General features: G+C 44.5%; 1 protein-coding gene and 1 pseudogene across 2 annotated transcripts in view; both read left to right on the top strand.

Annotated features, from left to right (window-relative positions):
• The first annotated feature begins 1,155 nt into the window (after positions 1–1,155).
• LOC117518084 lies at positions 1,156–5,040 on the top strand (annotated as a pseudogene).
• Positions 5,041–11,787: 6,747 nt separating this feature from the next.
• The window catches only part of tpm4a (tropomyosin 4a), an 82,683-nt gene continuing 80,241 nt past the window's right edge, over positions 11,788–14,229 (top strand). The window contains exon 1 of one of the 2 annotated variants that reach the window (XM_034179741.1): positions 11,788–12,136. In XM_034179741.1, coding sequence (XP_034035632.1) covers positions 12,023–12,136 — 114 coding nt within the window. In that variant the 5' untranslated portion in view covers positions 11,788–12,022. The remainder of the gene's footprint in view (positions 12,137–14,229) is intronic. The other variant, XM_034179740.1, reaches the window with a different exon arrangement.

Below are 14,229 nucleotides of genomic sequence, written 5' to 3'. Positions count from 1 at the left end.
GCATTGTCTTGCTGAAATAAGCAGGGACGTCCCTGAAAAAGACGTGGCTTGGATGGCAGCATGTGTTGCTCCAAAACCTGGATGTACCTTTCAGAATTGTTGGTGCCATCACAGTTGTGTATGTTGCCCATGGGCATTAACACACCCCCATACCATCACTAGGGATGGGTATTGATAAGATTTGATCGATATTATCTATTCCGCTTATCGATCCGATTCCTTATGAATACCTCTTGTGAATTTTCTGTGTACTAAAAGTAGGCGTTACAGGTTTTCTAAGTCAGCAACATTTTAAATTGGTCTCTGGACATAAATAAAAATGAATAAAACCTGTAGTTTTTGTCAAAAGCATTTCCTTTCAGACATTTTGGCATGACTGTTTCTCCATACCTCTGAGCTGAGCTCAGCTAGCTGCTGCACATCAGCGCAGGACGTCTCGTTTTTGGGAGGAAAAAACATTTTGATTGATTGCAGTTTGTTTGTATTACAATGTTTGGCAAGAGGTGTCATTTGATTTAAATGGCATCTCACTTTAAATTTATTAATTCCGACTGGACTCTATCATTCTAACTTGACTCGGCAGAGAGCCGCACAGCGTTTGGAGCTGTGTGAACAGAACAGAGAAGTGACTCACGATTGACATTTTCAGGGATGAAAGTGGTGAAAAACAAAAAAGCTGTAACCCAAAATTACCCCCCAACACCACCTGCACAATATCATTTCTCTTAAATTGTATTGTAGCATATTAATTATGAGTTATTATTACTATTATTATTGTTGTTGCTATTATTATTAATATATGAATAAAAATAAATTAAAAAAATTACAATTACACTCTTTTACGATAACGAACGCTGAGCCATTAATTATACAGAAAACAAATCAACACAAACGTGCTGATGTGAACAGCTCAATGCTAACTTTAACATTGAAAACACCATAGACATGCTAATGCGTTAGCATCGGTCCCGTTTTTAAGTTATAAAATACATGTCAACTGTTTCAGAAGACCACAACAGGTCGGTTTAACATAAAAATATTAAATATTACTCACAGACATATTCTCTTACTGACAATATAGTGACAACGAATGCCGTATGCGTATGCGGCAAGAGCTGCAAAACCCCACGGGGTCTGAAGATTCATCAGATCAAGATGGGATATTTGAAGAATGTACAGTTTGAGCAGCGCTCAAGGAGTAGCATCAGAGAGACGCAGGAGGAACTAGGCTGGGGATTATCCCATAGCGGCCAGAACCCCTGTGCTCCAGAGGGCCTTGGTGAGACGCAGGAGGAGCCGGGCCGGGAGTCACCCCACAGAGCCCAGAACCTCCAAGCTCATGGAGTTCAAGCTTCATGCATTCCACATCATCGGCGGGTTAAGTGGCCTCCAGCTAGTAAGGGGTACAAGTGGCGGAAATTTGATGACAATGTTGATGGTATCCTGGAAGCTACCATGAGGGGAGGAGGGGAAGAGACATACCCCCAGGGGAGCCCGAGAGGGGGGGAGAATGAGCACCCCAAACGGACGGATAACCAGGTAACGACCTATGCAAATGGACAAGTGACAACTAATGCCGTATGCGTATGCGGTAAGAGCTGCAAAAACCCACGGGGTCTGACGATTCATCAGACCAAGATGGGATGTTTGAAGAATGTACAGTTTGAGCAATGCTCAAAGAATAGCCTCAGAGAGACGCAGGAGGAACTAGGCCGGGGATTATCCCATAGCGGCCAGAACCCTGTGCTCCAGAGGGCCTTGGTGAGACGCAGGAGGAGCTGGGCCGGGAGTCACCCCACAGAGCCCAGAACCTCCAAGCTCATGGAGTTCAAGCTTCATGCATTCCACATCATCGGCGGGTCAAGTGGCCTCCAGCTAGTAAGGGGTACGAGTGGTGGAAATTTGATGACGATGTTGATGGTATCCTGGAAGCTACCATGAGGGGAGGGGCAGATAGGAAACTCCAAACGATGGCAACTGTGATCATCAGTATCGCCACAGAAAGGTTTGGGTTGGCAGAAAAGAGAGTCATTACAAACTAGTACTCCAACAACCGCAGGGCAGAAAAGATCTCACAGCTACGCCAGGAACTACGACTCCTGAAGAGGCAGTTTAAGGGAGCAAGTGAGGACGAGAAGTTAGGATTGGTAGAACTTCGAGGTATTTTTAGGAAGAGGTTGTTGACCCTCCGGCGAGCAGAATGGCACAGGAGGCGGGCCAGAGAGAGAGCCAAGAGACGTGCTGCCTTTCTGGCAAACCCGTTTGGGTGTGCCAAACAGTTGCTAGGTCAAAAACGTAGTGGCCACCTTATATGCTCAAAGGAGGAGGTAGACTTATATCTCCATAATACCTATAGTGATGCAGGCCGGGAGGAAGACTTAGGTGAATGCAGAGGCCTGATTAATCCGCCTGTTCCGATTACTGCCTTTAACATCAAAACACCTAGTTGGGAAGAAATCCAAGCTGTTGTCAAGGCTGCCAGGTCCAGCTCAGCACCTGGACCCAATGGGGTACCTTACTTGGTGTATAAAAGGTGCCCCAAGCTCCTGCGGCACCTGTGGAGGATCTTGAGGGTGATCTGGAGGAGGGGTAAGGTGGCCCAACAGTGGAGATCCGCAGAAGGGGTTTGGGTTCCAAAGGAGGAGAGGTCAACCACCATTGAGCAGTTTAGAACCATCTCACTGCTTAACGTTGAGGGGAAGATATTTTTCAGTATCCTCTCCCAGCGGCTGTCAGTCTACCTCCTGAAGAATCAGTACATCGACACCTCAGTGCAAAAGGGGGGGGTCCCAGGGTTTCCAGGATGCCTGGAACACAGTGGTGTGGTAACACAACTGATTAGAGAGGCCCGAGAAGGGAAAGGAAACCTGGCAGTACTATGGTTGGACTTAGCCAATGCATATGGTTCCATACCTCACAAGCTAGTGGAGGCGGCATTGGAGAGGCACCACGTCCCAAGCAACATCAAAGTCCTCATTATGGATTATTATAATAGCTTTAACTTAAGGTTCACTTCTGGCACAGTTACATCAGAGTATCATTGGCTGGAGAAAGGGATTATCACAGGATGTACTATTTCAGTGATACTCTTTGCCCTGGCCATGAACATGCTAGTCAAGTCTGCCGAGCCAGAATGTAGAGGCCCCCAAACTAAGTCTGGGATCTGGCAGCCTCCTATCAGGGCATTCATGGATGACCTGACAGTAACAACAGTGTCAGTTCCTGGGTGCAGAGGGATCCTCCAAGGTTTGGAGAGGTTAACCACCTGGGCTCGGATGCGCTTTAAGCCAGAAAAATCCAGGTCACTGGTCCTGAAGAGAGGGAAGGTGACTGATCGGTTCCACTGCTGTCTAGGAGGTACCCATATACCATCTGTCACAGAGAAACCTGTGAAGAGCCTTGGAAAAACCTTTGACTGCTCCCTAAAGGATGCCGCCTCCATTAGGGCAACTAATGAACAATTAGAGAGTTGGCTGACAACATTCTACAAGTCAGGTCTTCCGGGTAAATTCAAGGTGTGGTTATACCAGCATGGCATCCTGCCTAGAATACTGTGGCCATTGCTCGTGTATGAGTTTCCCATCTCTACAGTGGAAGGGTTTGAGAGGAGGATCAGCAGCCGTCTGCGTCATTGGTTGGGCTTACCTCGAAGCCTGAGCAGCATTGCCCTTTACGGCAATAAGACCAAGCTGACGCTCCCTATCAAAAGCCTTACTGAGGAGTTTAGGGTTATCAGAGCAAGAGAGGTGCTCCAATATAGGGATTCCAAGGACATGAAAGTATCCCAAGCAGGTATTGAGGTGAGGACTGGCAGAAAGTGGAAGGCACAGGAAGCTGTGGACCAGGCAGAAGCACGGCTGCGTCACAAGGAGCTTGTGGGTTCTGTGGCAATCGGCCGGGCGGGCCTGGGTACTATTCCAACAATCCACTATAACAAAACTGAGGGCAAGGTAAGGCAGGACCTGGTTCAACGCGAAATGAGAGCTGGGGTTGAGGAGCAGCGTGCAAGCCAGATGGTGGGATTGAGACAACAGGGCGCATGGACCAGATGGGAGGGAGCCATAGAGAGGAAGATCTCGTGGCCGGGGTTGTGGAAGGCAAAACCCTACCGCATTAAATTCTTAATCCAGTCATTTTATGATGTCCTACCCAGCCTGTTGAACCTTTTCACTTGGGGCAAGGCTGATACCTCAGCATGCCCCTTGTGCCAGGGGAGAGGAACTCTGGAGCACATCCTCAGCAGCTGCCCCAGAGTGCTGGGGGATGGTCGCTATCGTTGGCGCCATGACCAGGTGCTGAAAGTAGTTGCTGAGTCCATCAATACTGCCATAGTCCAGTGCGAGAGATTGAAACCATTTAGGCGGGAAATCTCATTTGTGTGAGCTGGAGAACAACCACCCGCCCAACCGAAGGCCCAGACAGGTCTCCTGGGTGCAGGGAAGGACTGGCAGTTGAGGGTGGACCTGGGGAAACAGCTTTGCTTTCCTGAAAACATCTTGAAAACCAGTCTTAGACCAGACATCGTTCTGTTTTCAGAGTCATCTAAGCAGGTTATTATGCTGGAGCTTACACTGCCCTGGGAGGAGAGAATGGAGGAAGCCAGTGAGAGGAAGAGGGAGAAGTATGCTGAGCTGGTGGAGGAGTGTCGCAGACGGGGGTGGCATACGAGGTGCCTTCCCGTCGAAGTTGGAGTAAGGGGCTTTGCAGGAAAGTCACTCTGCAAGGCCTATAGCCTCCTGGGTATCACTGGAGCACGCAAGAGAAAGGCCATCACTGCAGCATTCAAGGCTGCAGAGAGAGCTTCACGGTGGTTGTGGATCAGGAGGGACAAGCAGTGGGCGACGGCTTCTTGGACACAGGCCGGGATTTGATCACTCCCGGTCGGGTCGCCTGCGCGAGGGGGTCTGAAGTTGAAAGACCCGAAACCCCCCATGACCCCAGGTACTATCACTGATGATGTGTCCAAGATTTTGCATTATGAAGTGTATGTAACCATTACATATACTGACAAACACCCCCCAAAACAACAGCCGCTCTGAAGGACCGATAAGGGAATCATTAAGCAAAAAGCTTATTGATGTCGGTGGATCGAATCATTTCTTAACAATGCCCGAAAGGAACCAGTTCTCGATACCCATTCCTAACCATCACAGATGCTGGTTTTTGAACTTTGCACTGGTAACAATTTGGATGGTCTTCTTTTTTCCAGAAGACACAATGTCCATGAATTCCAAAAACAATTTGAAATCTGGACTCAGCACACTTTTCCACTTTGCATCTGTTCATTTCAAATGAGCTTAGGCCCACAGAAGGCGGTGGCGTTTCTGGATGTTGTTGATGTATGGCTTTCACTTTGCATGGTAGAGTTTTAACTTGCACTTGTAGATGTAGCGACGAACTGTGTTAACTGACAATGGTTTTCTGAAGTGTTCCTGAGCCCACGCAGTAAGATCCTTTAAACAATGATGTTGGTTTTTAATGCAGTGCCGCCTGAGGGATCGAAGGTCACAGGCATTCAATGTTGGATTTCGGCCTTGTCGCTTATGTATAGAAAGTTCTCCAGATTCTCTGAATCTTCTGATTATATTATGGACTGTAGATGATGGAATCCCTAAATTCCTTGCAATTGAACATTACATTGTTCTTAAACTGTTGGACTATTTTTTTCATGCAGTTGTTCACAAAGTGGTGATCCTCACCCCACCTTTGCTTGTGAATGGCTGAGCTTTTTGGGGATGCTCCTTTTATACCCAAACATGACACTCACCTGTTTCCAATTAGGTGTTCTTTGAGCATTCATCAACATTGCCAGTCTTTTGTTGCCCCGTCCCAACTTTTTTGAAACGTGTTGCAGGCATCCATTTCAAAATGAGCAAATATTTGCACAAACAACAAAGTTTATCGGTTTGAACATTAAATATCTTGTCTTTGTGGTGTATTCAATTGAATATAGGTTGACAAGGATTTGCAAATCATTGTATTCTGTTTTTATTTACATTTTACACAATGCCCCAACTTTATTGGAATTAGTGTTGTACAAATAAACTTAATCAAATTGAATTTATTGGCTCACTCTGGATGTCCACAGTCCCCCTTCAGAGCTCACATGCCCCAGTGTTGGAAGGATCTCTTAAGATCAGATGGATGGCCAACGGAGGACAGAAGCATCTATGGACACACTTAGTAGCTGTAGCACGCTCTGTTTGGGTCACAATTACTGAGGAAATAAACGGACCATAATTTTTAATGCCCACACTGTTATGATAACCTCCGCACAGTCTCCAACAATGTGATTTAATAAAGACCTTACACAAGGTTAGCCTGTTAACTCAGCTTGTCAATAACTTGAAGATGAGTAGTGTGTTCGGGCTGCATTTGCTTCACCCAGGTCATGCACAGTGTCATCTGTGCTCTACCTCTTTATCCAAATATGATTTTGATAAATTTGATTGTGATGTAGGCAAAGTAAGCGCTACAAACATGGCGACACCCAGCAATTTTTTGGGATTCAAAACAGCTCTTTTGATTTTCCATAGTATGGGTGACATCACACAGGGTTTGTCTCTTGCAGGGGTCTTCAAATCCAGTCCTTGAGGGCCAGTGTCCTGCAGCTTTTAGATGTGTCCCTGGTCCAACACACCTGAATCAAATGGCTGAATTACCTCATCAGTATACAGTCAAATTCTCCAGAGTACTGCTAATTACCTCATTAATTGACTCAACTTTCGTTTTTTGCTAAAGCTTATAGTTAGGGCTGGATCAGGTGACCCTGAACCATCCCTTAGTTATGCTGCTATAGACTTAGACTACTGGGGGGTTCCCATAATGCACTGAGTGTTTCTTTCTCTTTTTGCTCTGTATGTACCACTCTGCATTTAATCATTAGTGATTGATCTCTGCTCCCCTCCACAGCATGTCTTTTTCCTGGTTCTCTCCCTCAGCCCCAACCAGTCCCAGCAGAAGACTGCCCCTCCCTGAGCCTGGTTCTGCTGGAGGTGTCTTCCTGTTAAAAGGGAGTTTTTCCTTCCCACTGTCGCCAAGTGCTTGCTCACAGGGGGTCGTTTTGACCTTTGGGGTTTTTACGTAATTATTGTATGGCCTTGCCTTACAATATAAAGCACCTTGGGGCAACTGTTTGTTGTGATTTGGCGCTATTGTGTTTAAGCAGTGACACATCTAAAAGCTGCAGGAACCCAGCCCTCAAGGACTGCAGTTGAAGACCCCTTTTCTACTATAGACTCACTCTATGCATGGGTCAGTATGGAATGCCTCATGATATTTGCCGTTCTGGATATGGTGTCAGGTACGCAGACATGAGCCTGTTTTTAATCAGTATTTTGATGACATAAACAAAGCGAACAATCTTTGAGTGTGTTTTTTGTGAAATTCACTTACACTAGTCACCCAACAATGATGCAAAACTCTTGTTCACATTAAAGTGCATCTTTGCTTGAGCTGAAAAAGGCTACCAAGTGCTGGATGTTGTCTCTTTGGTAAGTTTACTAACCAAATTAGAAGATAATTATGGACTGAGCCATTCTGTGCAGTAAGCTGGAAAAGTTGAGCCAAACATTTTTCTCCTCATTCTGTTGGTTTTTCCAGGCCCAACGTGGCTGGCTGCACAAATGGAGGGCTGTAAATCAGTGCTGCAGTGGAACTCCTCAACGTCAACACAAGTAATCACTCAGTGAAAACAGTAAAGTTTTTCATTCTTATGCCAAATGCTATGCTCATAATGTGACTATGTTTAAAGCATCTCAATGGTGGTGCCTATGTATGCAGGTGTACTGTACACATCTCGGACCTTTTCCCAGTGAATACTGCCGTTTGTTTTGACTCCTCCCCTGTTCAGTGCTTGTACGGACTGGGTGTTGGGTAGAGTTGTGGAAACCAGCGGCTTACATGTCTTTGTTGGCAGGGAAATGTTTACTGGCCTTGACTTTGCAGACTAGTATGCTTTGGTCCATGTGGAATCACTGGATGAATGGATGAATGGATTGCATCACTTGAGAAGGTGAGTGAGAAGTATGTATGTGCGCTTGTGGTTCTCCTGTATCAAAACTAAAACAAAAAGATACAGCCATCAGTCATGCAGTGAAAGTAAACAAACCAAGTGGACCAGTGGTCCACTTGGGTGGTTGACATCAAGGATCCACCATAGTTCTGTAGTGCAGAGGATGCTGACCTGATATGATTTCTGGAACAGTCCTTTATTCCATTATGGCATTTGTTTTGGACTGTTTTAATAAAAGAAAGAGTGGATACTTTTTGCTGAAACCTCAAACTGAATTAAAAAAAACACAAAACTGAGCAGACAATCTCCACAAAATTGGAGATGTTCATTGGACAAAAGCTTAAAACAGTTGTTTTATACAAATTATATGACTTCAGAAGTAAAGTCTTTAATACGTTGAAATATCTCAGTCTGTATTTGTGAATTCCTTGCCCAGTTCTGGGTTACATTCTGCAATTGATGACCTCATAATGCACAGTTTACATACACTTTGATCTAGATGCTTTTAAACTTCATTTAATCAAATTTTATGTGCTAAGTGATTTTTTTTTTTTTACTTTATTTCCATGTGAAGTTATTCAAAAATAATTTAAAGATTGATTTATTTCAGTTTTTATTCACAATCTCAGATTGTCAGTTTGCCACCAGTGTGTCAAAAATGACAGTGTATCTAAACAGCAGGGAAGATTCCAAAATATTACAGAAATTTATGGAATTAAAAATAGGCTTCTGAATGACTAAGTGGAGGAAAGAGGCCCAGCAGTTAACAATCTTGTTCTAAAGGCCCAACTGAACCTAAGGTACTGATGGAGTTTGAGGCATCAGATAGAAATGTGACATTGTCCACCTTTAAATGAAAAGCTGCTGACAAGGAAAAAAGGCTTGATCTCGCAACTATCTATTTAGTAATTTTTTTTTTTTTTTAAATAACTTTATATGGAAATGAAGTGGACATTCTAACTGTCTTAACACTCATTAACTGATAAAGTGGAAAATGTACAGAAGGAGAATATTAAAGGACATATTACACTCCAAACAGCACTTTTAAAAAATGTATACCAGACTATAAATAATTTCTTCCAATTTCTTTAACTTGTGCATGCCCTGATATAGCTGATAAAAGTAAAAATAGAACACAATGCTAAAATTCCCTCGGCTGTATGAGCATTGTCTTCTTTATAATTTGCAGTTGTTTCATTGGTATCCCAGTGCAAAGTGTGTGTGTATAAAAAAAAAAGACACAAAATGTTTTAGAAGTGTTCATTGGGTATGCCCAATGCTGCTTCAGTCGGAAGCAACGTTCGTACTTCAGTCGGAAGCTGTCCGACTGAAGAAAGAGTCCTTCCGAGATATGTTATCTCGGAGGACTCCAGAGACAGTTGCAAGGTCCCGACAGGCCCAAAGGGCAGCAGCCGCTGCTGTGGGGGAGGTAAAGCAGCGGGTGTGAGAGGAGTTCGGAGCAACCATGGAGAAGGACTTTCGGTCGACACCAAGGTGCTTCTGGTGGACCGTGAGGCACCTCAGGAGGGGAAAACAGGGAACCATCCAAGCTGTCTACAGTAAGGATGGGACTCTGTTGACCTCAACTGAGGATGTAATCAGTGCCAGAAGGAACACTTTGAGGAACTCCTGCATCAGACGGGAGCGCCCTCTATAGTAGGGGCAGAACTAGAAGCTGATGGAGGATTTTCATCAATTTCCCTGGTGGAAGTCACTGAGGTAGTCAAACAACTCTGCAGTGGCAAGGCCCCGGGGGTTGATGAGATCCATGCAGAAATGCTGAAGGCTCTGGGTGTGTAGGGACTGTCTTGGATGAGACGTCTCTTCAACATTGCGTTGAGATCTGGGACAGTGCCTAAGGTTGTCCCCATATTTAAAAAGGGGGATGTGAGAGTGTGTGCCAACAACAGGTGCATCACACTACTCAGCCTCCCTGGTAAAGTCTACTCCAGGGTGCTGGAAAGGAGGGTTTGGCCAATAGTCGAACCTTTGATTGAAGAGGAACAATGTGGGTTCCATCCTGGTCGTGGAACAACCAGCTCTTTACTCTCACAAGGATCCTGGACGGTGCCTGGGAATATGCCCACCCACTCTACATATGCCCACCCACTCTACATGTGTTTTGTGGACTTGTAGAAGGCGTATGATTGAGTACCCCATGAGATACTGTGGGAGGTGCTGCGGGAGGATGGAGTGAGGGTGTCCCTTCTCAGGGCCATCCAGTTGCTGTACTCACAAAGTGAGAGCTGTGTTCAGGTGCTCGACAGTAAGTCGGACTCGTTTCCGGTGGAGGTTGGCCTCTGCCGGGGCAGGGCCTTGTCACCAATCCTGTTTGTGATATTCATGGAAAGGATATCAAGGCATAGTCGGGGGGAGGAGGGTTTCCGGTTTGGTGGGCTCAGGGTCTCATCACGGCTTTTTGCAGATGATGTGGTCCTGTTGGCTTCATCGGCCGGTGACCTCCAACACTCAATGGATCAGTTCGCAGCTGAGTGTGAAGCAGCTGGGATCAGGATCAGCACTTCTAAATCTGAGGCCATGATTCTCAGCAAGAAACTGATGGATTGCCTACTCCAGGTAGGGAATATGGACTTGCCCCAAGTGAAGGAGTTCAAGTACCTCTGGGTCTTGTTCACGAGTGAGGGGACGATGGAGCGTGAGATTGGCTGGAGAAACGGTGCAGCAAGGGTCGTATTGCATTCGCTCTATCGTACTGTTGTGACGAAAAGGAAGTGACCCACAAGGTGAAGCTTTTGATCTACTGGTCAGTCTTCGTTCCTACTCTCACCTATGGTGATGAGGGTTGGGTTATGACCGAAAGAAGTACATTGCGTGTACAAGCAGCCAAAATGGGCTTCCTCAGGAGGGTGGCTGGTACCTCCCTTAGAGATAGGATGAGAAGTTCGGTCATCCATGGGGAGCTCGGAGTGGAGTTGCAACTCCTTCACGTTGAAAGGAGCCAGCTGAGATGGTTTGGGCATCTAGTAAGGATGCCTCCTGTTGTGTGAAATGCCTTTGTCAAACTGACACAAGACACGGTCATTTATTCTGAAATCAAGTATATATTAAGAAAATATGGAAAAAGTTGTGCTGTGACCTGTGAATACTTTCTGGTTGCACTGTAGCTATCTGTCTACTTAATGCATTTTACAGGGTCCATACCTAGGCTTTTCCACAGCACAGGAATATGCAGTGAAACCAAATCATCATTCACATCTATAGTTCACCCCTTATCACGGCCCCTGGAATACAACTTTAAAAAAAAAGATTTTGGCCAAAGATCACCGGCTATAACATTGAATATTTTGAAAGCATTTTCTCTCCTTCTTTCACCCTCTGTGTTCGAACTTTAACACTCTTTATTGCTCGAAATCTCATTCCCTGAGTCTATAGAAGCACTCAGCCGTCACCCTCAAAGTACACAGGCTTTGAGTGTGAAATGCAGAGTACCAGCAGGACTCTTATCCACTGACAGAGGTTAAATGTGGAAACAGGACCCGTGTGCGTCTGATCGCCAGCAGTGAAAACATAGCAACCCAAATAAGGAGATCAGCCACAGCTGAAGGGCGAGTGAGTGTGAGGAATAACCAGAAAGACCTTGAATAAGTGGTTTGATAGGGTGGAACGTGAATCTCTGACAGTGATAGAGAATTAGGTCATTGAAGATAGCAGTCAGGACGGCGTCCATACAGGGTGGTGGGTGAGGAGAGGAGGAGATGGAGGGATGGGAGTAAGGGTGGAAGGAAGGAGGAGAGTCATCAGAAGGCAGGTTCTGGGCCAGTTTAAATCTTTAGCCATGTAAGGCTCAAGCTTTCATTTCTATGCACAGCTCTTTCAGTCTCGCTCCCTCTTTCTCTCTCCTCTTTCTTTCTCTGTTTTGCAGGGCTTTGGGTCCCAGACGGTTTCGGACTGAATCTCCCACATCTCAGTCCAGAGGAATACAAGGCTTGAACTTTTTAAACTGCATTTGTCACATCAGTGAGAGGGAAACCCAATTTGCCAGCCACCATGGAGGCCATCAAGAAGAAGATGCAGATGCTGAAACTGGACAAGGAGAACGCCATCGACCGGGCCGAGCAGGCGGAGGCCGACAAGAAGGCAGCTGAGGATAAATGCAAACAGGTGGGAATACAAAAGCAGGACAGAAAGAGAGAAGGAGAAAACATGAAATGAGAGTACAAACCCAATTCCAATGAAGTTGGGATGTTGTGTGAAATGTAAATAAAAACAGAATACAATGATTTGCAAATTCTCTTCAATCTATATTCAATTGAATACACCACAAAGACAAGATATTTAATGTTCAAACTGATAAACTTTATTGTTTTTGTGCAAATATTTGCTCATTTTGAAATAGATGCCTGCAACACGTTTCAAAAAAGCTGGGACGGGGCAACAAATGATTGGGAAAGTTGATGAATGCTCAAAGAACACCTGTTTGGAACATTCCACAGGTGAACAGGTTAATTGGAAACAGGTGAGTGACATTCAACAGGAATGACATCTCGTCAGGACACAGAGTAATACATCGAAATATGAAACGGTCAAATATTTTGCCACCTTACCCCACCTTATTATACGGTCTGAAGTCTCACACTCTTAACCAATCAGATTCACAGAAAAAATGTAATTGGATTAGAATAACATTTGACAGTTCAACAATTTGAGAGCCCTTTCAACCTGATTCATGAGGAGAAAACACTCTCAAGGTATGTGCAGTAAAATTTGAAATATCAAACTGTTTTTCCTGAAACTGAACACTGAAGTGCAATTTCATATTCTGATTAATTACAAGATGTTAAATGTCTATATGGACATTTTTTTTTTTCATGGGTAGACTCTGTGAATGCAGACTTTCCAGTCTATACACGCCTGCACAGCCCCAGTTCACTGTATTTATTTGACAGTAAACATAGTTTTGTCTATCTGACTCCTTTACTTACAGAAATATATTTTCATTTTTTATTGTTGTTTATGCACTGATTACTTTTACAGAAGTACTTTTTTCTCTATGGGTTTGTTTTTATTTTCATTGTTGTTTATGCACCAATGAAACCAGACCAAATTCCTTGTATGTGAGAAATTACTGGCAGAGACAACAGCACTCAGTGGAGTGCATACCTCCACCAAGGACAACAGTCTGTCAGATCTGACATTTCTGTCTGGATCTGATTAACTCTGCTTTTGCAGAAGAAGCTGACACAAGACACAGTCATTTATTCTGAAATCAAGTATATGTATATTAGTTTTCAAGTTACTGACAAAATTTATATAAAATACTGTCAATGATCAAGATGGTGGCTACTCAGCCCAGAACATCACCCAAAATTGAACCAGTCCTCACCTTATAACAACTATTCACGTCAAGATGAGATACACCTTTTCATTTAAAGGGGTTGTATTATGCAAACTGTTTTTAATCTACAGTGTATCTGGAAAGTATTCACAGCCCTTCACTCTTTCCACATTTTGTTATGTTACAACCTTGTTCCAAAATGAATTATTTTTTTTTCCTTCAAAATTATACTCACAACACCCCATAATGACAACATGAAAAAAGTATTTTTTTTATTTTTACAAATTTATTAAAAATAATGTACATAACCCTACACACCCCACACCCTTTGTTCAACACTTTGTTGATGCACCTTTGGCAGCAATTACAGCCTCAAATCTTGTTGAACATGAAGTCACAAGCTTGGTGCACCTGCCTTTGGGTGGTTTTGCCCATTCCTCTTTGTAGCACCTCTCAAGCTTCATCAGGTTGGATGGGGAGCATCGGTGCACAGCCATTTTCAGATCTCACCAGATATGTCCAATCGGATTTAGGTCTGGGCTCTGGCTGGGCCACTCAAGGAGATTCACAGAGTTGTCCTGAAGCCACTCCTTTGATATCTTCGCTGTGTGTTTAGGGTCATTGTCCTGCTGAAAGATGAATCGTCACCCCAGCCTGAGCTCAAGAGCACTTTGGAGCAGGTTTTCATCCAGAATGTCTCTGTACATTGCTGCATTCATCTTTCCCTCAAGCCTGTCTAGTCTCCCAGTTCCTGTCGCTGAAAAACATCCCCACAGCATGATGCTACCACCACCATGCTTCACTGTAGGGATGGTGCCTGCTTACCACCAAACGTGATGGCTAGCATTCATGCCAAAGAGTTCAATCTTTGTCTCAACAGACCACAGAATTTTGTTTCTCATGGTCTGAGAGTCCTTCA

This window comes from Thalassophryne amazonica, chromosome 10, assembly GCF_902500255.1.
Source record: "Thalassophryne amazonica chromosome 10, fThaAma1.1, whole genome shotgun sequence".
In the NCBI taxonomy this organism is placed as follows: Eukaryota; Metazoa; Chordata; class Actinopteri; order Batrachoidiformes; family Batrachoididae; genus Thalassophryne; species Thalassophryne amazonica.
This window is presented reverse-complemented; position numbering and strand designations above follow the sequence as displayed.